This window comes from Gobius niger, assembly GCF_951799975.1.
Source record: "Gobius niger genome assembly, chromosome: 6".
NCBI lineage: Eukaryota > Metazoa > Chordata > Actinopteri > Gobiiformes > Gobiidae > Gobius > Gobius niger.
In genome coordinates, this window is record NC_136857.1 from 14,357,018 (window position 1) to 14,379,403 (window position 22,386).

General features: G+C 44.0%; 1 protein-coding gene across 7 annotated transcripts in view; it reads right to left on the reverse strand.

Moving 5' to 3' along the window:
* Positions 1 to 986: 986 nt before the first annotated feature.
* huwe1 (HECT, UBA and WWE domain containing E3 ubiquitin protein ligase 1) overlaps positions 987 to 22,386 on the reverse strand; it is a 28,111-nt gene continuing 6,711 nt past the window's right edge. For 4 of the 7 annotated variants that reach the window (XM_079558872.1, XM_079558874.1, XM_079558871.1 and 1 more), the window contains 62 exons: positions 21,502 to 21,679; positions 21,325 to 21,416; positions 21,018 to 21,238; positions 20,836 to 20,893; positions 20,591 to 20,767; positions 20,281 to 20,526; positions 20,064 to 20,197; positions 19,882 to 19,991; positions 19,508 to 19,687; positions 19,188 to 19,404; positions 18,986 to 19,108; positions 18,646 to 18,883; positions 18,166 to 18,513; positions 17,616 to 17,738; positions 17,443 to 17,538; positions 17,076 to 17,345; positions 16,832 to 16,984; positions 16,628 to 16,755; positions 16,455 to 16,536; positions 16,087 to 16,263; positions 15,463 to 16,014; positions 15,191 to 15,386; positions 14,941 to 15,108; positions 14,721 to 14,869; positions 14,577 to 14,643; positions 14,262 to 14,485; positions 13,971 to 14,182; positions 13,712 to 13,894; positions 13,445 to 13,617; positions 13,236 to 13,366; positions 13,050 to 13,125; positions 12,871 to 12,969; positions 12,672 to 12,799; positions 12,452 to 12,611; positions 12,146 to 12,374; positions 11,275 to 11,453; positions 10,483 to 10,572; positions 10,208 to 10,368; positions 10,082 to 10,124; positions 9,248 to 9,613; positions 8,873 to 9,083; positions 8,673 to 8,797; positions 8,359 to 8,579; positions 7,884 to 8,275; positions 7,169 to 7,808; positions 6,380 to 7,079; positions 6,204 to 6,292; positions 5,797 to 5,953; positions 5,590 to 5,722; positions 5,294 to 5,496; positions 4,990 to 5,222; positions 4,465 to 4,567; positions 4,205 to 4,354; positions 3,884 to 4,129; positions 3,696 to 3,813; positions 3,484 to 3,624; positions 3,120 to 3,407; positions 2,909 to 3,014; positions 2,701 to 2,818; positions 2,192 to 2,373; positions 1,843 to 2,033; positions 987 to 1,759 (listed from right to left, as the gene is read on the reverse strand). In XM_079558872.1, coding sequence (XP_079414998.1) covers positions 1,657 to 1,759; positions 1,843 to 2,033; positions 2,192 to 2,373; positions 2,701 to 2,818; positions 2,909 to 3,014; positions 3,120 to 3,407; positions 3,484 to 3,624; positions 3,696 to 3,813; positions 3,884 to 4,129; positions 4,205 to 4,354; positions 4,465 to 4,567; positions 4,990 to 5,222; positions 5,294 to 5,496; positions 5,590 to 5,722; positions 5,797 to 5,953; positions 6,204 to 6,292; positions 6,380 to 7,079; positions 7,169 to 7,808; positions 7,884 to 8,275; positions 8,359 to 8,579; positions 8,673 to 8,797; positions 8,873 to 9,083; positions 9,248 to 9,613; positions 10,082 to 10,124; positions 10,208 to 10,368; positions 10,483 to 10,572; positions 11,275 to 11,453; positions 12,146 to 12,374; positions 12,452 to 12,611; positions 12,672 to 12,799; positions 12,871 to 12,969; positions 13,050 to 13,125; positions 13,236 to 13,366; positions 13,445 to 13,617; positions 13,712 to 13,894; positions 13,971 to 14,182; positions 14,262 to 14,485; positions 14,577 to 14,643; positions 14,721 to 14,869; positions 14,941 to 15,108; positions 15,191 to 15,386; positions 15,463 to 16,014; positions 16,087 to 16,263; positions 16,455 to 16,536; positions 16,628 to 16,755; positions 16,832 to 16,984; positions 17,076 to 17,345; positions 17,443 to 17,538; positions 17,616 to 17,738; positions 18,166 to 18,513; positions 18,646 to 18,883; positions 18,986 to 19,108; positions 19,188 to 19,404; positions 19,508 to 19,687; positions 19,882 to 19,991; positions 20,064 to 20,197; positions 20,281 to 20,526; positions 20,591 to 20,767; positions 20,836 to 20,893; positions 21,018 to 21,238; positions 21,325 to 21,416; positions 21,502 to 21,679 — 11,787 coding nt within the window. In that variant the 3' untranslated portion in view covers positions 987 to 1,656. The remainder of the gene's footprint in view (positions 1,760 to 1,842; positions 2,034 to 2,191; positions 2,374 to 2,700; positions 2,819 to 2,908; positions 3,015 to 3,119; positions 3,408 to 3,483; positions 3,625 to 3,695; positions 3,814 to 3,883; positions 4,130 to 4,204; positions 4,355 to 4,464; positions 4,568 to 4,989; positions 5,223 to 5,293; positions 5,497 to 5,589; positions 5,723 to 5,796; positions 5,954 to 6,203; positions 6,293 to 6,379; positions 7,080 to 7,168; positions 7,809 to 7,883; positions 8,276 to 8,358; positions 8,580 to 8,672; positions 8,798 to 8,872; positions 9,084 to 9,247; positions 9,614 to 10,081; positions 10,125 to 10,207; positions 10,369 to 10,482; positions 10,573 to 11,274; positions 11,454 to 12,145; positions 12,375 to 12,451; positions 12,612 to 12,671; positions 12,800 to 12,870; positions 12,970 to 13,049; positions 13,126 to 13,235; positions 13,367 to 13,444; positions 13,618 to 13,711; positions 13,895 to 13,970; positions 14,183 to 14,261; positions 14,486 to 14,576; positions 14,644 to 14,720; positions 14,870 to 14,940; positions 15,109 to 15,190; positions 15,387 to 15,462; positions 16,015 to 16,086; positions 16,264 to 16,454; positions 16,537 to 16,627; positions 16,756 to 16,831; positions 16,985 to 17,075; positions 17,346 to 17,442; positions 17,539 to 17,615; positions 17,739 to 18,165; positions 18,514 to 18,645; positions 18,884 to 18,985; positions 19,109 to 19,187; positions 19,405 to 19,507; positions 19,688 to 19,881; positions 19,992 to 20,063; positions 20,198 to 20,280; positions 20,527 to 20,590; positions 20,768 to 20,835; positions 20,894 to 21,017; positions 21,239 to 21,324; positions 21,417 to 21,501; positions 21,680 to 22,386) is intronic. The other 3 variants (XM_079558875.1, XM_079558876.1, XM_079558877.1) reach the window with 3 other exon arrangements.

The window sequence follows — 22,386 nt, forward strand, 5'->3', positions numbered from 1 at the left end:
CAGTGTGGAACAGAAACTGCAAATGCAGTTTGCAGAAAAAGGCAAAAACCACAGCTGTACCAAGAGAGAGGCTTGCCAATATAAACAAGGCTGCTTGTTTATATTGGCAAAATTAAAAGAATCCCATTCTGTGTATTTATACACTTCAACTTTAAATATTTAGCCTCATACTACAAAAACAAAAAGTCTTAAGTTATATAAAACACTTAGTCACAATTACTGCGCCCCTTTAATACGTACTTGGTGTTGCCTCCTTTGGCGAGGGTTACAGCTCTGAATCCACTCTCAAGCTCAGTGGCCTCTCAATCAGGTGTAGCATGACCATGTCTAGGTCATTTTATTTAACCAGGAAAGTCCTCTTGAGATTATAAACCTCTTTTTCAAGGGAGTCCTGGCCAAGAGGGAATCCAAACAAAACATTTACATTTCTTCACAGAAAATTGCAGTTCTAGGAAAAGCAAAGATACTGCACTGAACTCTCAAGCTCTTGAGGACCCATGCTGAAAGTGCTCAGAGATGGGGTGATGGGAAACTTTAGAAAAAGTACACTTGCTACATAATATTTCTGAACCGTGAGCAACGAATGGACGAGACCTTAAACTTGTATAACTCATCAATGGTCTGTATCCTGCCGCTTGGGTCTGTATATGTCGTCACTAAAAACAGTTTATAAAATGTTGTCAAACTCCGTTATTTCCCCGCCCCAATGGAAAAGTATACCGCCAACATTAGAGATCCACTGTTCATCGCCCTGTATGGAGACTCTTGGTTACACTGTGGCAACAAAAGTCTATTCTGTGGCAAATTTATGATTTAACCAGGACACTTTGGTGACTTGAGGAATTATATCCAACATAAAAAAAAATATTTTTCACAATTCAGTTGTATTAGGCCAGGAATTCCTTAAAATGGGGAGAAATATGTACCTTTTTGATATCCATGTAAAAGGAGACAATGGACGCAATTTTATGCATTTATTCATGTAGTTATTTCACTCTGAATCAAAGGCTCAAGGCTGGGTTTAATAGCCAAAAATACTCTAGGATTTATGGTTAATGTCTTATCTCCTTCAGATTCTCTTCATTTTCTGTACCATACTTCCTTAAAAATGCCACAAAACGTTGAAAAGTGCATTTTTGTGAATATCTCAAACTTCTTAAGTTGTTTGTACATCCTCCCCCCCTCCCCATAAAAATGTCCCCATTGTCAAGGCTTGTGAGGTCACAAATTAGCAACAAGAAACCAACAGTTTTCCCCAAATGTTTTATAACCATCCTGTTCAAACAACATTCTCAGATCTTTTTACACAGCCAGAACAAAAAAGATTAAACATAATAAACTCCCAAACCTTTTGTACAGAGAAACAAACTATATGAAGAAAATGTCTCTTGAATTAGTCCATGTTTTATCTTCTGCAGTTGCATTTACCGTTAAACTCGGCTGGGAGACACGTGTCAATATGAGGCCCTCAGCTTTATATCTATCAGTTCGTACTCTTGCTGGTTTTGCTTGTTTAATACGGAATAGAAACCAGTAAGTCCAGGCCATCCAACACGTTTCCAGTGATGTTGATGAGACTGTGTTGTACATGTTCAAATCTTAGTGTGAATGTATGTGGCTTAGGCAAACTAGTTTAAATAAGTGCAGAGTCTCCGTTTAAGCCAGTCCAAAACCCTCGGAGCACTCCTGAATGGCCAGCAGCAGCATATGTCTCAACTTCTCATAGCTCTCATAAGCTGGAAGGTCCAACTGGTTAAAGCTAGGGGAGAAAAGTCAGAATCTGAATCATGTATACAAAATAAACTCCAAAAACATGAACGTCCAAGTCAAATCGATGCTTACCAGGTGTGAGCAGACGGTAGGCGGTCAGTGGATCGGTCATCTCTGTGGATCTGAAATTTCTGAATGCCGTTCATTCCTTCGAGAGCAGCGAAGCCCTGCAGCGGGACCTTAGATGTGCCCGTCACAAACTGCAGGAACTTGGCCCGGTCGGCCTGGTCGAACGAGCGCAGAGCCCTCCAGAACCACTGGATCTACAGAGAACCAGAAATCAGTTCAGACACAAACAATAGCGCTTTGCTGTATGGACTCAAATGTATGTATCGCAATATGAATGAGAATATAGATAACTATTTATGCTAGAGATAATACTACGACTGTAACAAACATGATTACTATAACCAATGCACACCTGTATTGAGCTGGACTGGTACTTGTGGTACTCTGTGTTGGCCTTGAGATCGTCAATGTCTATGGTGGGTAGGCCTGAAATGAGGAGCTCCAGCTCTTGTTCAGTGAAGATGGAGATCAGCCTCTTGGGAATGATTTCATAAAAGCCCTCAAGGAAAGCTGCCAGCTGTTTGCGGATTGCACCTTAAAAATAGCACAAGCAATATAAGGCAACACTCTGGGTTGTTCAAGTCATTAAACATAAATTATGTTTGCTAGGCAACCACCACTGTTGTATTAATCACTGTGCAGCATATTTAACAAAACAGCTGAGGACCCACAGTAACCCCATAGAACAGTTTAAAGGCCACAGCTGGAGGAAGATGCTAATCACAATCAGCCATCTTCAATCTGAAAACACTTTTGCTCATCTCCATATGGTGACGTTTTTTGAAATACAAATGATGCCATCTAGTGGTTTCAGTGCGATTCACTAACAAAAAGGTTGAGCTGCAGAAAAAGCACACTCACCAGTCATCTTCATCTGACAGACGAGGTGGACATATTCCTTCTTATTCTCCTCTGTAACAAGGATATTGGCGCCATTTGGTTTGAGGTCTCTGACTTCACACACCCCAAACTCTTGAACCTAGACAGAAAACAAAGAGCTTTTGTCACATCTGGTCGATTCAGATGAACATAGCAGATGATCTGAATGGGCAACAATTGTAGTGCTTACCTCTGTGCTGAATGTCAGCTCATAGCCTAGTGTGGACACATCATTCTCCAACAAGTACACTAAGCCCTGGAAGAATGGGTAGTCCTCACTCTCCATGTCAGTGTACCTAAACCAAACAGAAAGTGTTCTCAAACACAAATGTCACATAGACCAAAATACGAAAGTGACTAGAGAAGTGGAGAACACTTGTCAAGGTGCACTTTGCCTATACCTGACACTTTTGCCCAGGATGTGCTTGTAGAAGCTGCGTGTGAAGTAACACTCCAGTAAGCGGTTATCGTAGACAGCCTTAGCCACCACACGGCCCACAAACTTGAAGTAACTGAGGTGGTTGGGGTTGCAGTGAGAGGAAGGGTTGATGGTGTAGGTCACGCGGTCGCCCGGTGATGTGCGGAAAAGAGCATACATTGGATTGAACATCTCCCTGGAAATGATCATGTACCATTCCCTCAAAAGACCACCCGCATCCTGGCCTTCCTCTCCTTCAAACACAATATATCTGCGACAGAAAGATTAGAAAAAAATCAATCAAGTAGTACAGTTATGGTAAAAAATTAAATGCATCAGGGCCCTACAGTCTGTTCTTCATGTCCTCTGGGCTTTTGCGATGCAGCTCTCTGTAGGAGTCCTCAAACACATGATCTCTCCTCACATGCACCGCCATGTCCTCCTTCCTAAGGCCCTCGTCCAGTCGCTCGAGTTCTTGACGGAAGTATCTGCAAATATGAACAGTGTTAAAGCAAAAATAAATAGTTCTTAATGCAACAACATGCACAAGTCTTCTTACTTCCGCTTCACATCAAAGTCCAGGATTCGGATGTAGTCAACCAAAACTGCAAAAGGCCCATCAGCCAAATGGGTAGTGGACTGCCGGAGAATCTGGTTAAGAACTGTGCGGTGCGTTTCTGTAAAACAATAGTTGTTTTATAGAGGAGGGCCATTCTATAACTATCAATGTGTGCAATGTCAATATACCTGCAAAGCGGAGGAACTTCTGAGTGTCTGGGGGCAGATTTGAAGAGATGTGCATGGAGGATGGTTCTCTGGAAAAGAAGGGGTCGAGGGAGGAGGGCGTGGCTGGAGTGAGAGGAGCAGGGGACAGTGGTGGAGGTTCATCTTTGATGTGGGACAGTTGGCTCTCCCGAGTGTCCCGCACGGGAGGTTTGCTCTCCCGTTCGGTGGCATGGACCAAGAAGAAGGCCTCCACAGCAGGCTGGAGAACTAAAACAAAAGACACGTTTTAACCAAATGCAACAATGTACTTCTGTCGAGGTCATGTTTACAAAGGAAACCTACCCAGTACAGCATGTTGGTCATGAGACTCCTCCAGCTCTTTGAGGCACTCCCCGAGCATGTCCCAGAGCTCATCCAGCAGCAGCTGCTCACTGAGCAGAGGAAGGTCTGGAAGTCGCTCTTCTCCTTCACTCTGACCATTCCCATCTTCATCTAAAAAAAATAAAAAAGTACAACATTAACCGCATGAGCCAACTGCTCTAAAGCATGGCTTCTGCCAAAACAAGAAGGCAAATTCTTTGAGTTTATGAAGTGCTACATACCCAATGGTGCTGGGTCCTGCTCAAGGGGGGAAGGCTGATCTACATCCATGGGTGAATCATCTCTTTGAGCTGCCTGAGTCTCTGATGCAGCTGGTACTTCAGACTTTATAGTGTGTGGAAGTAGCAAAAAGACAAAATAGAAAGTTAACACGTTGTTTTGTTCCCAATAATGCAGTCATGCATTTTCCTTGAACACAATGCCTGGGATACGGGGAGAAAAGCAAGAAGCTATGCCAGCCAGCAAAAAATCATCAGAACATACTCTCAAGCAGGCAATACGTCAGTTTAACCCAATATCATTACAGCTTGAGGTGCACTTGACTAAAGTGAGTCTTTTCTAAAGACAAACTGGACCATTTTAGGAAATATGCAAACTGTGAGCAACATATTCTTAATAATGCTGCCAGTGACCGGACGACCCACAAAAACACACTGATGGGTTCTACTTCATAAGATATATGTTAATGATTATTGTGTACTGCAGTGCCATTAAGTATGCTTGCTATCAGTCCGGCCCATGCTAACCGTGGCAGCAGCAGCTGTGCCAGCAGGGGGAGCAGCACCAGTAGGAGCATGGGGAGCTGCCACAGACGATCCAGCTGCGACAGACACAGCAGCAGATGCAGTGGGTGGCGCCGCCTGCTGGAGACGACGTGCACGCTGACCCTCCCTCACCATCTGAATGATGGCATCAGCCTCAGCCTCCAGCTGACGCACTGCAGCCTGGATGCTGCTCGCCGAGCCCAGACTTGCAGAACCTGATGATTCAGAACAACACATTTATTGTACCCATTTCAGTTTAAAACTAACAAAACTCATATTTTCTTACCTAGTCGTCCGGTTTGTTTGGCTTTTTTATTTGCGCGCCGTGTGTCTTCCCTTAGCTGGATTATGACCTGAAGTACTCGTAAGAAAAACTTTTGTGTTGATGTTTTTGACGTTAATGAACTCATACAGGGAAGCTGCAGTTCACGTCCTCCAAGAGTCCGTTTTTGGGCTGCGACAATTACTACACTCTCTGCTCCATCAAACCTACACCAAATAATTATAAAAAGGGGAAAAAACATTATGCACCTCTACATTAAACACAGTTGTCAGATAATACTATCAAGCTCAACAAATTACCTGCTGGTCATCTTGCCCTTGAGTCTGCCTGAGAGGGACGTATCGTCTGGAGGGGCATCAGGGGAGTGAGAGTCTGCATGTGCTCTCCTTTGCTGCTCCAAATTGTACTCTCTTAATTCCGCCAGTAACGTACCTTAAAAAGTAAATCTGTTAGATGTAGCACTTTTAACTTTAATGTCAAAGTTTGTGCTAGTGTGATTTACTTACCAATCTGTTTGCAAAGAGTGTATCCAAGATGTCTTGCTCCACTGAGTAGCAATCTCAGCACTGTGTCTCTGGTACTACCGTCCCCCCTCGACAGCTGCAACAAGATGTTAGCTGCATCCTCCAGACCCTCCTCTGAGCATGAGTGAGACGTCAACACCTGGACAAAGCAAAGTGTAAATAAAATGCGCAATTAAATTGATGCTTGTTCTGTCCAGGTTTGGTACGACAGAGGCTCAGCAAAATGGTCCACAGATCCAAGGCTTTATGTTTCAAATCCTGGCAGCAGTGCATCTGTGGCTACAATAGAAGCTCATTGCTGCCAAGTACGCTGAATAATGACTAGTGCTGCACTTGAGAAGCTGTCAAACTTGCGAAGCGCAATACAAATGTGCCATTATAATTATTACCTCTACAGAGAGTTGAAGTTGTTTCTCGGTCAGCCCAGAGGAGACCATTTTCTCAATGTCTATGGAGCTGGTTGTACCTTTCAGTTTTCCTGGAAGAACATTAAATGTTAAGAATCAATTTAAAACTAACCAACTAACCAATACAATACTGAACTATACTGAGTATATGCTGATACCTGCGACATTGGTTCCAGTGGATGTGGGTATGGAGATAGTGGTCAAGGGCGTTGTAGAGGATGTGCCCTGGGACACAGTGCCAGTGGAGGAGCTGGGCACAGTGACTGTGACCTGAGTGGAGCTGGCTGATGCTGTGCTCTGGGTTGTGACTGGGACGGTGGTGCCTGAGCTACTAGCTGAACTTGGATTGGCAGCCTGTGGAGTGGGGTGCCCGGCTGGAACCTCTGTGGCTTTATTATCAGGTAAAGCTATTGATATGAGAGATAGTAACCGTAGTAACTTTTCTGTAAGCAAAGAGCTCCTTCGGATGACAGGGTGAGACAACATGTTCATCAGCTGACCCAGAGGTGAAGACTCTAAGCTATACTGAGCTCCTTCTGCCTCCGCACTTCCCCCTAGAGGCACAGTCTTCATGGATGCTTTGCCTTTGCGACTGACATTCATGTTATCCAACTTCACTAACAAGTCCCAAAAATCTGTGGAAATTCCCAGTGATTGAGGAGTAGCAACAGAAGAGCCAAAGGTGTTTTGGGAGTTGGAGGTATTTGAACAGATACTGGTCTGAGACTGAGATCCTGCCCTGCTGCCACCAACTCCACCACTCGCTCCACCCGGGCCCGAACAGAGGCGAGAGTCCATGTCAGATGAAGTTGAGGACAAGTCTTTACAGCGCTGTTGCGTGAAGTGGCTGGGAAACACCTGTAGTGGCAGATAATACAGAACATTTTAAATATTAAGGGAACGTGACAATCACAGTGCTTAACAGTGAAAACAGGATTAAAGATTACCTTTGCTAGTTGGATTAGTGTATCCAGGACATGTCGACACACCACAGGTGCAGCTTGCGGGTGAATGTGGACAGTAGAGCCTCCACCAGCACATGTCACCCCTGCAGCAGCCCCAGACACTCCAGCCCCTATCGTCCCAGCCCCTGTTGATCCCCCAGCTGAGTGACGTTCAGCATGCTTTCTACCTGAAGCTCGTTGAATTTGGAAAATGTTGGTTCGACAGCCCAATGCCGCATCCATAGAAACAGAGAGCCATGACAACTGGCTTGAACTTCGGGACTCCACACGGTTTAGCAGCTCTAATGAGGAAGATGAAGAGGAAGAGAGGGAAGATACTGCTGACCCTTTGCCTCCACAGCCACTCTGGATACTTCTCTTGCCACGTGCGTCTTCTAGGCGGGACGTTTCAACACACACTTCACTCTCACTGCTGCGCTGGAGGATTGACAACAGGCTGCGGATGACCCAGCCACGGGTTTGGGAATGGTAGCAGAGGTTCCTGAGGACACGGTGAAGACGGCTTGTATTAAGCTTAGGCTCATCTACAAACAGCAGCACCAGTAGGCAGGATAGGGCCTCATGGTCCAGCAACAGCCGCCCACGCAATCGCAACAGGGAGTCCACATTGGAACTGGAGGGTCTGAATAAAAATGACAGTCAGTTTATCAGACATGAAGATCACATATGAAGATCACAGTGAAAAACATTACTGCACCTGTGATTTGTTCCTCCCGCCATTTGAAAGGTCCCTCCTCTCTGTACAGCAAGACGAGTGTACTGGACTCCTCGGTTGCTGCCCAGGCGACTGGTAAAAGCTGGTGATCTTAAGATGGCTGATAACGCCGATGATGAGCTGTGACCAAATAAGCGCTCGTGCATCAGCTGTCTTTGCCGTGCTTCTTGTTCTCTGCGCAAAGCAGCTGCTTCTGCTGCAATGTCAGGAGGCATGACTGCCAATACACTGTCCTCCATGTCTTCCAGCACACTGCGGCGGAGTTCTGAGGGAAGTGTCTGGATGAATGTGACGGGGTCGAGAGGAGTGTCGCCCTGTGTGGGCTGTTGAGATAATTCCCTCCTCTGCTGCTCTGCCCGTTGCTGGGCCAAAACCTGGGCCAACAGATTAAGTTGAGAATGGCACCAACTGAATTGACTGAAGTATCATTATGGTTATCATTATATAGAACACTTACCTCCTCTTGGATGGCGGGAGGCAGGGCAGCCAGAAACTCAGGGCTGACCTCAGTAACTCCCGGTCCTCCGAGAACAGGCGCAGTCGATGGGGGCACAGTAGTGGCCACAGGTGGACGGGAAGGTGGTCTAATGCCCAGCTGGTTTTGGAGCACCTCTCGACGGATGTCTTCTGGAAGAGCAGCCAGGAAAGAAGGGTCTACACCCTCTGGTAGACTGATACCTGTTGAACCACATAAAAGTGAAATGTTTCTAAAGGTCGATAATAAGGACCAACATTTAAATAGACTTATGACAAAAGATAAAGACATTGTACCTGCAAGCGGGTCCTCATCGTCATTGCTAGTTGAGGGTAGCGGCTCTTCCTGGATGGCCTGAGACTGACTGTCAGCACTATCACTTCTGGGCATAGTTTCACCAGGGGAAGAAACGGATGTCGACCTAAAAATGGTACATTTATTTTTATTTTTTGGTCACGACTCAGCAACGTCACATCCAAACGCAAAAAATATTTACCCTGTCTCTCCATCTGTCTGCCTATCGGTCAATCCACTCTCCCCACTGCCAGAAAGATCCTGGGACAGATGGGTAGTTTGAGGGGGAGCAGGAGCGGCCTCCTCTTGTGTGGCAGAAGCTGGACTACTGGTATCCATAGGTGAGCCCTCCAGCTGTGATACACCAACTGCTGCAGGCTCCGAAGACTCAGCAATATCTGGACTGAGAGAGGCTATAGAGGACAAACAATATTTAAAAAAAAAGAAATACTAAAAAGAAATTATACTTAAATTTACACTAATCTTCAAAAAGCACCGGTTCACATTGACCCTTAGGGTAAGCATTTCCTTTCTACTGTGGCCAGGCTGTATTTAATAGTTTTTAAAGTTGTTCTACCTTCCCTGCCTTCATCCGCTCCTCCTTCTCCACCACTTCCTCCGGCTCGCTCACCAATTGTCGGTGCCGGGGACATTTCCATTTGAGATGCCTCCACTTCACTGCTTTGCCTGTCAGCAGCTGACAAAGGAGGAAGGCCTGCCCCTGCAAGAGCAGCCAGGGAACTGGCATGCGATTCAGCCAACAGCAGGTCAGCGATAGGCTGGTGCACCTGCTGACTTATAGCGGTTTCTAAGGAGACCAAGGCCTGTTCATGAGGAGCAGGGGTGGTGGGAGTGACCTCTCCAGATGGTGGTGCAGTGAGGAAACCTTCAACTCTGGGGGGGTCCAAACATGTCACTGTGCTGCCCTGAGCCTGCTCACCCTCTGAAATAGCCATAGAAAGTGTGAAGTGAAATTAAGATGGACACAAACATTTTTGAATCACAAAAATAATTTCAAGACATCCCTCCTCCCAAAATAAAGCACAGAACACAAACAATTACGTTGGAGAAAGCTGCTTTCACTGAGGAAGGCAGTAAGTTGTATAGTTATCTCCTGAACGGGGTTTGCAATCCTGATCCCCAACAAACAACACAACTTACTACCTCACCACAGCAGAGCAAATACACATTGAAGAGTTCTTCAGCCACTGATGGATAATCACGCTGCTTTGGCAATGTCATAAGAAAGACAGTAGACTGTATAGTTACCTCCCAGATCTGGTGTGATCCTAAAACTATACAAACTACTACCTCATCTCATGACATGCTCCGTCAGATTTGTCTTCACAAAGAGCCATGCATGTATTTCTTCCACTGTAAACATTCAACATTGTGTAATATCCAAATGTACCTGCAGCATTCTCTGCACCATTCACTGTCCCGAGTCCAGAGCCCTAGGAATTAATTATATGATCAGACTAAAATTCACTGTAATGAGAAACAGAATGGTGCTTTCCAGACAAAAAAACAAACAAACCTGCAGACTCTGCTCCCTTGACTGTTCTGCTCCTGATGCTCTTCTTTCATTCTGCTTAGACTCCTCTTCTTCAGCCATTTGTCTCCTTCGCTTTTCCCTTCTTTCTTCCAGTTCCTCATCTCGAAGATATTCCAAGTGCTGAAGAATCGGGATTTTCACAACTGCAGAAAAAAAACATTAAAATAACTAAAATAAACAATTCAGTAATAATGCATGAAACTGAAATCAAGTAAAAAAACCAAAAATAATCCCTCCCATTCATTGGTCAAACTTACCAGCAACACAATCATGCATACTTTCAGCATCAAGAACTTTACACTCATCAGTCCATCTCGTCAGCGCAGTGGGAATACTGGAAAGAGTGCCTAAAGAAAAAGAGTGCATCTCATATCATATCAATATAGGACCAATTTCTCCAACAGGGATCAATAATGTACACCCTAATCTTTGACTGTTGTTTAAGTAAGCAAAGTTTAAAAATAAAGAAAGTCTCATTAAGATTCTCCACTACAGCTGGACATAGGTAGAAAAAGCCCACACAGAAAGATGCAGTCTGGACCTTTTTTAGGTGGTACCGTGGCTTCAGCGGATGTGCACAAGCCTTAGAGCAAGAAGGTCCTGGGTTCAATCCCTGTGCTGGACATGTCCTTTCTGTGCTAGCATATTCTCCCCAGGTTTCAATAAAAAAAATATGTACAGTAGGCCAGGATGAATGATGTCTCTGCGTTTGTCACTATTTTTGTTCTTCAGCAGCAGCAATGACAGCAGCTTGGACATAGCTCCCATGTGTGCTGTGCCACTTTAAATTACATTCCCCTCAGTTGGTGAAAGAGAAATTTGTTACAAAGAGCACAGTGCTCCCTCTGCCCATTTTTGTTCGTTCCCTATTGTACCACAAGCTTGTTTTTTCTATGTCCCGCATGCCAAATGTCGCCTTTTCGTTAGTCTTGTCGCTGCTGCTGCTTTGTTTGTCTGTGAGTAGCTGCCAGGCAAGTAGGTGAAAGGAGTGATAAAAAAAAGCGGGACATTATCTAGATATGCGGGACAATGATTCAAATGAGTCATACCTGCTTGTCCACCAGTGCCACTCTGTTCATGGAAGAAATCATCAAACAACTCGTCATCGGACCGAGCGATGATATGCACGTCTTCATTTCCAACCAGCAAACGAGCTCGGCCTCGAGACTGCAGAGGAAGAGAACTTGACAACTGCAAGATGTCTGCTGCTGCGCTGGGACCCAACAATCTGGAAGATAGGGAACAATATTAACATAAAAGCAACAAGTGCAGTCTTACAGCTACACCATTTACAACAGTCCTGATCAAAAGTATAAGACCAGTTGAAAGATGCATGGTTGGATACAAGGTTCCTGTTTTTTTTCTTACACCTTTCAATGTCCCATGTTTGGTGCTCTGAAAATCCAAACAGTTCTGTGGTGCTCAAGGAGATGAGGCCTTTAAAAATGTTTGTTTTTGAAGCACTTCAGCCGCAGATGTCATCTGATGGTTATTGGGCTGCAGTCGGCTCCAGTAACTTGGGTCGAGGATCGCCCAGTGTCTTGACGGACAGCCCATCAGATCCTCCTACTCAGTGCTGCGAGAGGCCCTGCTTATACAGCTCAACAACCCGACCTAATGAGAAATGTTATGCCTGTGCCATCTTGACGTCATGTCAGTGAGAATACCTGACAGAAAATGACACTGAATGCACATTTTTACACAGAACTGGTGACAGGTCTTTAGCTGGAAAACCGCCTATTTCAGTGTTATTGTTATTGTTGTTTTAAATAAGGTTACTCAATTATTTTCATAGTCATTTCTTCTTGCATATTGTAGTTCTACTTGGAACCTTAATAAGAGCCAACCATGCAAAACGAGAATTTTTGCCATCTTTCCACTTGTCTTAAACCTTTGATAAAAGTACAGCAATGCTTTCACCTTTGCAAGATGAGGGGCGGGTTGGGTTGACGGTTCCCAGGATAGTGGACATGGATGGTGTGTCCACTGTTGGCAGTCAGCTGTCGCAGTGTTCTTTGGCTGCGCCCCATGCCCTGGGCCAGGCGGCTGCTGGAACCTGCCACGCCGAGAGTCAGTGAACTGTGATCAGCATGTCGCACCATGAGCGGGTGAGAGCTGGGAATGTTTCCTGGAGATGGAGGGATGTCCGCTGTGAGAAGACAAAAATTAGATGCTATGTAAACTGCATGTGTGTATATATTTATATATGTAAATCAATATATTTACCGTTGTTGGAAAACATGTTGTCAAACTCTATGATGAGGTCATCATCCCTGTCGAATCGCTCAAACCGAATGTGAGGAGCAGCATTAATGTCAGGGAAGTCTTCGTCCAATTCCATCTCAGAACCTTCATCATCATCATCCTCGTCGCCTTCTTCATCATCCTATTGAAAATAATAGGTTAGGTATAGATTATGTTAAATCTATCTTTAATTTGATCACACCTGATCCTCCTCCTCTTCCTCCTCCTCTTCTTCCTCCTCATCCTGACTGTCTTCATCATCATTACTGCCACTGGAATCTTCCTCTTGTGTGTGCTCCTCATCCTCTGGTTCCAAGATGTTCATAGAGTCTAATGAACAGGAAGGGATCATGTTCACGTCATGTTGTAAATCAAACCAACACACTGTGATATTGTTGTACCTTCACGGTTTGCCTGAAGTGTAGAAGCTTGGCTAATATTAGATGGAGCCTCATCCATTAACACATCTTCCTGTGACTCGTCCTCACCAGTCCGCCCCACTAATAACAAGAAGGTTTTTTGAGCATCGCTTACAACAACTTACAGTTGCATAACAACGGTTGCGTTTTGTGTCATTTACCAATGATTGTGCTGTTGACAGTACCAGCATCTCTTTCCAACAGTTCATCAATTAGATCCACCAACTCATTCTCCACCTACACATAATAGCAAGAAATCACTTTAAAACAGGTAAAATAACAAGAAGTGGGAAAGTAGGAAGCTAATGCATTCTCCAGAAGAAGAAAAAGTGTAAATGAAGAGCTACCTGCATGGCTTGTGTGCTAAGAACCTCTGGCTGTCCAGCAATTACAACCGTGTCTCCTTCCGCCTCTCCATCCATCAGGTCACTATCAGGTCCTTGGACTCTATGATTTCCCTCAACTGGTTCAGACTCATCTGTTGAGAAAAATAAGGATTAGCAAACAATACCGTTGTAGGCAAGACGCGGAAGCTGGTATTGGTTGAATAATATACTTTGGTCCTGGGTATTGCTGTTACTGTCTCTTGCAGTTCCCACAGTGTCATGCTCAGGCTTATTCTTGGTAGATCCTCCCTTGCCTCCAAACAGACTGCTGGGTTGATTAACAATGCGGGACAGTGTTTCCAGGGGTTTTAGAGCAGCGTTAACTGTATTAGCCATATTCGGACTACACCATCAAAAAAAAAAAATAGAATAAATTATTTGTATTGTACAGTTAGTTCAATAATATATAAAGTAAAGTCAATGTGTGTATTCTGTACCTTGACAAATCTAAGCTGTGAGGTACTCGAGCCAAATCATTCACAAGTCCTTTCTTGAGAAAAAGCCTTATTATATTATTCATGCCGTTGTGTTGGGTTTTTGCTGCTGCAGTGCTGTAGAAGCTGGAGGTCGAAGGGCACGACTCCATAATTGTGCTGATAATACACATAACCGCTTGAAGTCTAAAGGGTTAAAAATAGACTAAATTAATTCCAGTTTAGAGCACCTTTTACCACATTTGTTGTACAGTCCATTTACCTTGCATGTTTTTCAGCACCTTCTGTCATAGCAAGTGCACGACTGAGTGCGGCCTTCACCTCATTCACCAGGGCCACTTGAGCGTCTGTACCTGTGCCAGCAGCTGCCAAACTGGCCAAAAAGAGACGTGCAAGAGCTGGAGTGTCTTTGTCTTCCGAACTCTGGGTATGAGGAAGTAAATGGTCGAGAACAAACGCAAGAACACTGCAATCCTATGACACGGGAAATTAGGAGAATGCGTTAAAACTTATTACAGGATCAAGTAGGCACGCTTATAAAAGAACAACAAACCTCTTTAATTAGCTCAGACTGTCCTGCAGTGTAGCAGTATGAAGCAATTAATGTGGCAATTCCCACATAGGAGCGCACAAGTTCAGCCAGTAGTCTGAGGATGGTAGAAGTCGGCATTAATGGCTTAGTAGCCTTTGCCTTGGCAGCTTTACCCTCTTCTGAGCTGGTGCTTTTTTCCCCTTCTTGTTCTTTTTTCTCTTCACGCATTTCCTCAGGGGAGTTTGCTAAAAAAAAAAAAAGCAAATAAATATTGTTTACAAACACAGAGGAGTTTATTAGAAAGTTGAAGCTGGGTATAAACTTGAAATGGCCAACCTTCTCCTTGTGGGGTTCCGGTTTGGGACGTCTCAGCCACAGCACCATCAGCAGCAAATACTTGAGTCTACAAGATTGTACACAGGCGATATTAAAACCAATTTACTAGATACCAAGCGAGTGAGATATGTTTTTCAGACCCACATTGATGTGGAATGCAGACTGGGAGTCAAAGTCGCTGCCTTGTCGCGTGAGCCTGTACTGCTGGTAAACATCATCACCGACATCCTGCAGTATTTGGCAAAGGTCTTGTCCACCAGGTACTGCAGCAGCACGCTCCTCTGGGCGCTCGGCTACACAGTGCGAGTCCGGAGTCAGTCAAATACTCAATACATTTAAGGAATGTTGTTGATAGATGTCTTACGTTCTTCAGGTGCATGATACGCTGCCAAAGCATTGAGCATGTCATAGAGAACCTCCTTGATAGTATCAGGAATAGATGGCAAAGGTGACAACTTTAGTGGCGTAGTCTTCACCAGCTGCACAGCATTCGGACCTCTAATTCTTAGGTTTTCAAACTCATCATCAGACGCTGCATGAACAAAAGCAATCAGTTGTTTCGAAATTCATTACTTCTAATAAAGAGTAACATCACCTGTCAATTCAAAACTGACCTGTGCCGGCCCCTCGAGGAGCAGGTAAAGCAATACGGACACAATTACTAGCAGTTTCAATGAAGCACTCAGGATTGCGACATGCAGCTGGGCCCAAGACACGGAGGATGTAGTTTATTTCCCTGGAGCCAAGACTGCCTGACACTACTCCTGAGGTAGTGCTACCTGCACCACTAGTGACAGCTGACCTCACCACCTTAAAAAAGCAAAACAAACTAAGAATTAGACAACTGATGCCAAACAATTGTCCCATAGAACTGAGGAAGTCTTACCTTTTCCATAGTGTGCCGGAGAGTAGCTGGATCTTCTATGATGTGCCTGAAGAGCAACGTCACGAGTGGGGTAAAGCCATTAAAACTAGAACTCTGAGTAAGACCTAAAATCATACGTGTGCTCTTCAACTCAGCAAACATCATGGCATACTGGTGATTGCGTGTGAGACGCAAACAGAGCCTTAGTGTAGCATGGAGTGTGTCTGGATCGACAGGAACACTTATCATACTGACACAGGCCCGAATGAGGATGGTAGTCATGTCCTCACTCAGTCCTTGTACAACAATATCAGTGCTTTGAGCCTGCTCAGGCTCCTGGGAAGATGATGGTACTGAGGTGGCCTCTTTTATTTGGCTTGAATCCACCTTAGGAGCAACCATCTCCACTGGTGCCACAGAGTCAGTCTCTGGTTGAGTTTCTTCAGCTTTGTTCCTCTCTCCATCCTCTCTCTCAGAATCAGTCACACTATTTGCCTTGGTAGTCTTGGCGAGCCTAGGTAGTCTAATGACGGTCAACATCACAGGTCTTCGATTGCCAGTCTCCTCGTTCACCTGCGTTAATATTTTATAAATATACAGTTCTCCATTTTATTGAAATTAGACTATACAAGATTAGACCAGTACCTGCACCATGGTGTTGAACTGCACAGTGTATCTCCGGCGTCCAGCTGTGAAGCGGACACTGGTCTCTCCGGCCCGCCAAGCAGAGTCAATGGTGCTGTTGTTTGATGCACTATAACTGCACCAACGGCCTGAACGATCATCAAACCACCGCCAATTATTGCCATTAGGCTGCAGGTACTGTGAACAAAACATAAAACAATGTTTGTATAAAATGAAACCATAAACAGGTTTAACACAAATCAAGACCCTCTGGAGACAAATGTTGCTGGACTTTAAGTAGCCTAAATAGTTGCAGTCTTTGCAATTTGATATAAAAAATAAATACATTAAAAGATATAGTTGAAGTTTTACTCAACTTTATTTTTTACCTTGTTCATTTCAGCTCTGCGCTTGGAAGAGACAGCCATTTTTTCATAGAAATCAATAAGCAGCAACACTGGAGTAATCCATCTGTAGTAAGAAAAGAATATAACAAAAAATAAACTAAACTAAACTGCAAAATACACAAAGACTGTTGTATGAAAATTTGAACTGATCTCACTTTGGCGTTTGGATGTCTTTTTGTTCCTTTGCTGCCTGCAGACATGGCTGTACCACTTCCAGAAGTTTAATCAGTAGATCAAGAATTCCACTGTTTTCCACCACTCTGGCACACATGAGCTTCAGTTCCTGAAATTATTAAACAAAGGCCATTTTGTATAATATAAATGAAATTAACTTTCAGTAAGTAGGAAATTCTTATTACCTCAAAAAGAAGGGTAAGCAACAGAATTCGTGTGGCTAATTTAGAGGCCTGTGGTAGTGTAGACATCTGCCTGGTCCACTCTGAAACAGTCTTTGTGTCACTGGTGGTTAGAGGCACAGCAGCCTTGATGAGCACATCAGCTGCCTCCCAAACCTACAGGTCAAACAAGATATTATAATAATGATAACAATGATAATCAATTACGACAACAAAAATTGGACTCTGAATTTATAATTTCCGTTACCTGGTGAACAACTTGACCAAGAATAAGATCTCTGTACTCCGGTCCACTCCTCTTAATGGCAGTCATGAGAAGATCGCACAGTCGGTAGACCGTATCAGGGAGCTCATCAAGAAGATGGAAGCAGCCGGGCAGCATGGCGTCAGTAAAGGAATGCAACTCTTGGGAGTCCAGTGGCTCAGCTTCCATAAAGCGCTCCAAACAACGGGCTTCCTCTTCCTCTGCCCGTTCCCTGGCTTTTCGATCTTCCTCTTCACGACGTCTTGCTGCTTCCTATAAAACCCAAAATATATTCAGTAATTGCTACTAATCCAGCAGTACTAACAACTTTTAACAACATATGCTAGCAAGTTAAATACAAAAGTCACACCTCTGGAGAATCAGAGCGTTGCTCCATGCTGACCTCTTGACCAAGAGACATGGCAATGGCCCTCATCATCTGGTCTTCCTCAGACATGGTGAGGTCCTGGGTTTACAAAAACTCACATAAACCAAGATGCCTTTATATGTCAACCCACTTCTATTAAAAAACAAAATCCTTACTCTTACTGCTCCACCAAGAAGAGGTGGAGGATGAGTGAGCAAATATTCAGTGGCCTGTTCCATTGTGCTGGTATTCAACAGTGCCTCCATGGCATGTTCTCTTGAGAAACCCATGTCCATGAGCTACAATAACACACACAAAAAAAGGGTAAAACATATTAACCACACAAGAAAAAGCATCAAACTTGGAACCAGGAGAAAAACAAACAGACGTAAAATGCCTTTTCTTTAACACAGCCTCAAACCTCTGTTTTTCTGAACTGTTATTTTGTCATCTTTAACCCTCTCCTCACTCTGATGGCTATTATACCTGCTGAAGGTGTTGCTGGCGGACCTGTTCGTGCCTCCCTCGCCCTCTGCATCTTCCCTGTTATAAAACAAATGGTGGCCCAGGATTCAGTGTATACACAAAATGGAGTGAAGTTGGTAATAGACAGAGGTCTGTTCTGTCTATTTGGCCACTTTTAATGTATACTGCTCTGTCAAACTAAAATGAACCATCACTGATAGTCCTGTAAACAGTAAATAGTCCTGCACCAGTGTTGAGTACCTGTGTGAGCTGGGCCTGGTTAACCTGAGGATCACGTCGGGAACTTGAGTTACTGGTATCTTCTGCTGATCCCGCAGGTGGTGCTACAGTTGTGGATCCAGTTGTTGCAGTGCTCTCTGCAGTTGTTGTACTGGAACTAGGGGGCACAGTGCCTGCCAATGGGCCTGTGGAGGCGCTCTCCTCCTCCGGGCGCACAGTCCCCTCTCGCTCCTTGGCGAGCCGCTCCTGGATCACCGGCTCTCCTCTCAGGATGTGACAAAGTATCGCCAACATGGACTCAGCCATCCGGCCTCCATACACTTTTAGTGGCTTCCTGTTCCACAGGTTGCGGATACAGCTGAATGCAGCCTTGAAAAAGAAAAAACAAAGTTACAGTAACAGCATTTTGAGAGGAATTGCAAATAAATATAATCATATTAGAATATTTACAGGATCCCCAAATATCATTTCACACAAATATAAAATATTATAAACACTTACTTTTTGCGTGACAATGAGGAATCTCAGGGCACTGAACTGAGGCATGGTGGGTGTGACCCCAGGCATTTTAGCTGGCAGGGAATGAGGAGAGTCCAGGACCGTACTGGGGTTCACCATCTTCTCCACTAGCATTAACCATGCATCCAAAAACTCTCCGGTCCCGTCAGGCAATTCAGTATGCTCCAGACCTTCAGACACAGGCACCTTGCCACCCATTGACAGGGCCCAGTTAAAGGTTCTGCAGAACAAAAAAAAATATATTAACAATTACGTTACATTATGTGAATTTAACCAAAAAACCCAAAGGGTGTTTTATTTTTCAAACACAGAAAATGCTCACTCGAACAGAGCGTCATGCCCTCCTGAACAGAAGAACTTTTGCAGCATTAGGTGATAGGGGTACTTCCTCTCATCAAACAGCATTGGAGAAGTGAATCCCACTGAGCAAATAAAAAAGGTCAACCTGCAAAAGAGGTAAAAAAAAAATGAAAAAAATTCTATACATTCAATTACTAATGATGACACTTGAAAATAACATTAACCTAAAGCGTGGCGTTGGTGTATATGGTGGGGGCTGCCAGCTCAAACCCTTTGTCAGAAGTTTGGTGAGGGCAGAAGCAGTAGCTCTAGCTGCAGGTGTTGGAGTAGTGCCTGTGTTTGTGGCATGATGGGAGCGACGCTGTCGCACAGGGGAGCCAACACAAAGTTTCACTAGCAACCCAAAGAGTTCCGCCAGAGCTCTTCCAAGCCGAGATGAAGCTAGAATGACAACCACAACAAATGTGACCAACAAAAATGTACACTTCTTTCATTATCATGTTAAAAGGGCATCAAATAAATAAAGTTTCAAGAAAAATCTTACCAGACAGAAGAGGTTTGATCTGTTTTATGCGAGTGGCCATAGCTGGAGTAAGTTTGGATTTGGTCTTAGGATCTGATGTTGCAGGCTCATCAGTCTCCATTGGGGCCAGTGCATCCCCATCAAGACCCATGCCCTCCAGCAACCCACCAGCAGAAGTGTCCACAGATACTGCTTCAGTTTCTGTTCATTTAAGGCAAAACAATAGATGTTGTCAAACCAAAACTTCACTGAACCCATCACCAAGAAGGGTGATATCTAAAATGACAAATATGTTCAAGTACCTCCTATATATAGAAGCAACATTTCCTCAACTCAACCAACCCAGTCCAGTTGACAATTTAGCTTCGCTACAAATAAATGACTGGAATATTTACCATTTCTTTTGGAACCTGATGCTCCAGCCGTTGTGCTACAAGATGGTTTCTCGTCTTTGGGAACTAATTTCTGCATGTCAGCCTGACCAAACTCACAACCTGGAGGCAGACTACAGGACAGATGGATTTAACATATAATATGTTAACCTGTAACATTGATATGTAACAGACCTTATACATACCTGTTGGGAGTGCACAGGGACAGCAGAACAGTGCTCTCCCATACAAGAGAGCAGTAGAGCTGACTGAGCTTATTGAGAACACTCAGGCCTAACTGGGAGCCCCACTGGTTGACTGAAATAGCTCTGATTTCACTCTGATCAAAAGATGCATGTGTCAAGGTTAATACGTGGATCAACCTTTATTCATACAATCATAATACAATTGCTGATATTTTACCTGTCCAACTCTGCAGGTATGTACAAACATAAGAATGTATGCATGAGCAGCTGTCAGAGCATGCAGAAGTGGAGTGGCACGTGCCGACAATGTGGCATCGGTTACATGGCCTGCATTAGCCAGCTCTCTGAGCAGGACAGATCCTCCAGGCACCTCAATAGGCCGATGAAGAGGCTCCAATGATGTCAAAATACTGTCCAGTTGGCATAGGCCCTCTTGAAGGACCTTAGGTTCATGAGAAAGAGTCTAAAATGCATAATAGTGTTATTTGAGCATGTTTATTTACATCAGTTAAGTACAACATCCTCACCAGTATTGACTTGCAAACACCAGCAACTGCCTGACAGGCAGCGGATGTGGGGAAGTCTATGGGCAGATTAGGTAAACCAAGAATTGAAACCAGAGGAAGCAATCCTTTCTGGTTTACAAATTCCTGACAGTGGTCATCAGTGGTATTGTTGCTCAGTATGGATTCCACAAATTTCATCTGCAAGAAATATCCAATATTGGAGTAATAATACATAACCAGCACTTGACTCGTGAACCAATACATACCACATTCAAGATATAATCCATGAGAGGAATAGGTATCCTTTCCTCAGTGCCCACGACCCTGCAATAAATCACAGCATATATTACATTGAGGCTCCAATTGAAAAATAGTAATCCATCAGAGTGAAGAAAGCCTAGCTAGTGACTTTTTTTTTATATCTATTGTTGTGAACTCAGCATCATACAGTTGGAGTGGCACTGACTGTCTGTTGCTCTCTGGCTCCCCCTGCTGTTGGCTGAACGTATGAAGCGCCTCCTCCTCCTCTTCATCTTCACTGGAGGCTTCTTCGGCTGCATGACTGGACCGGGCAGGTGGTACAGCAACTGTGCCATCTGCTTTTTGGATAGATGGTTTTTGACAGATGTACTCTGGTGCTCGGCCAAGGTTGCAAATTTCCTCTAGCAACTACAAAAAAAAAAATCAGCTTCGGTTAATTTTCGAATATTGTATTAGCAAATGAGATTTAATTTAGCTCGGTGACATTCATCTACCTTAATAATGGCTGTAGTAGCATCAGTTTTCAACGTGGGTTGGTGCCTCATGAGCTCATCAACTGCACTGCCCAGATTGGATGCAGTGTCACCTGAAAAGCACATTAAAATAGAACTATGAAGCACATGGAATAAACTTACTCGAAAGGACAAGGTCAAATACACAACTGAACTCACCCAATGGATCAGAGCTGCGTCGCCGCCGCATGGCAGGCAGGTAGTCAGGAGACAAAAGCACTTTGAAGAGTCGCTCAAATGGTTGACACTGAACAAAAGAGTGCAGTCCTCTTGCATTCAGGCATAGGGCGCTAAACACATTTGGAAGGGACCCTAAAACTTCGCGGGTTGCAGGAACCTGGAAATCAAATCACAGGGTTACATCAAACATTAAAACAGTGAAACAATAACCAATGAATGTACAGGCAAATATAATGTTCAACAAAATGTAATGTCTAAACAAGCAGTCAGCAACAGATGGAAAAAAAATAATCAAATGCCAATCACTTGTTAAAACTGTTGTAAGGTACTCCGGGTGTAAGATGTTATTTCAAGAGGTGCTTCACATTGAATTTATTAACTTTCCACAGTCAATGCGAGGTAACCCACAGCAGTCATCCCACAGCTAACAAGGAAATCATCACAAGCAGATAACTTGTGGCACTGGAAACAAGTATGAGATAAATCTCTAATGTTTTAACTGTTATTACCTGTCCAGCACACATTGCTTTTATAAAATATCGATTAAGCTATAAAAAGGTAGCTAGCTAGTAGCTACTGAGCTATATAATCTGTTGACGTTAATGAGGATGAAATGTCTTTCCAAAAATAACAGTATACACCAGTTGGATATGGGATCAAACCACAGATTTTTGGATCCATGGAGGACCGCCTCAACCACCGTCTCCCCAAATGAAACCATTGTTATTGACCTGACAATGTGGCCCTTTTCTGCTTGTTACAAATGTTTACAATGTTTTAACAATCAAACATTTGTATAGCCAAAATCACAATAGGAGTTGCCTCACAGGGATGGCACCTAGAACCTGGTCCTTCTCTTAGTTT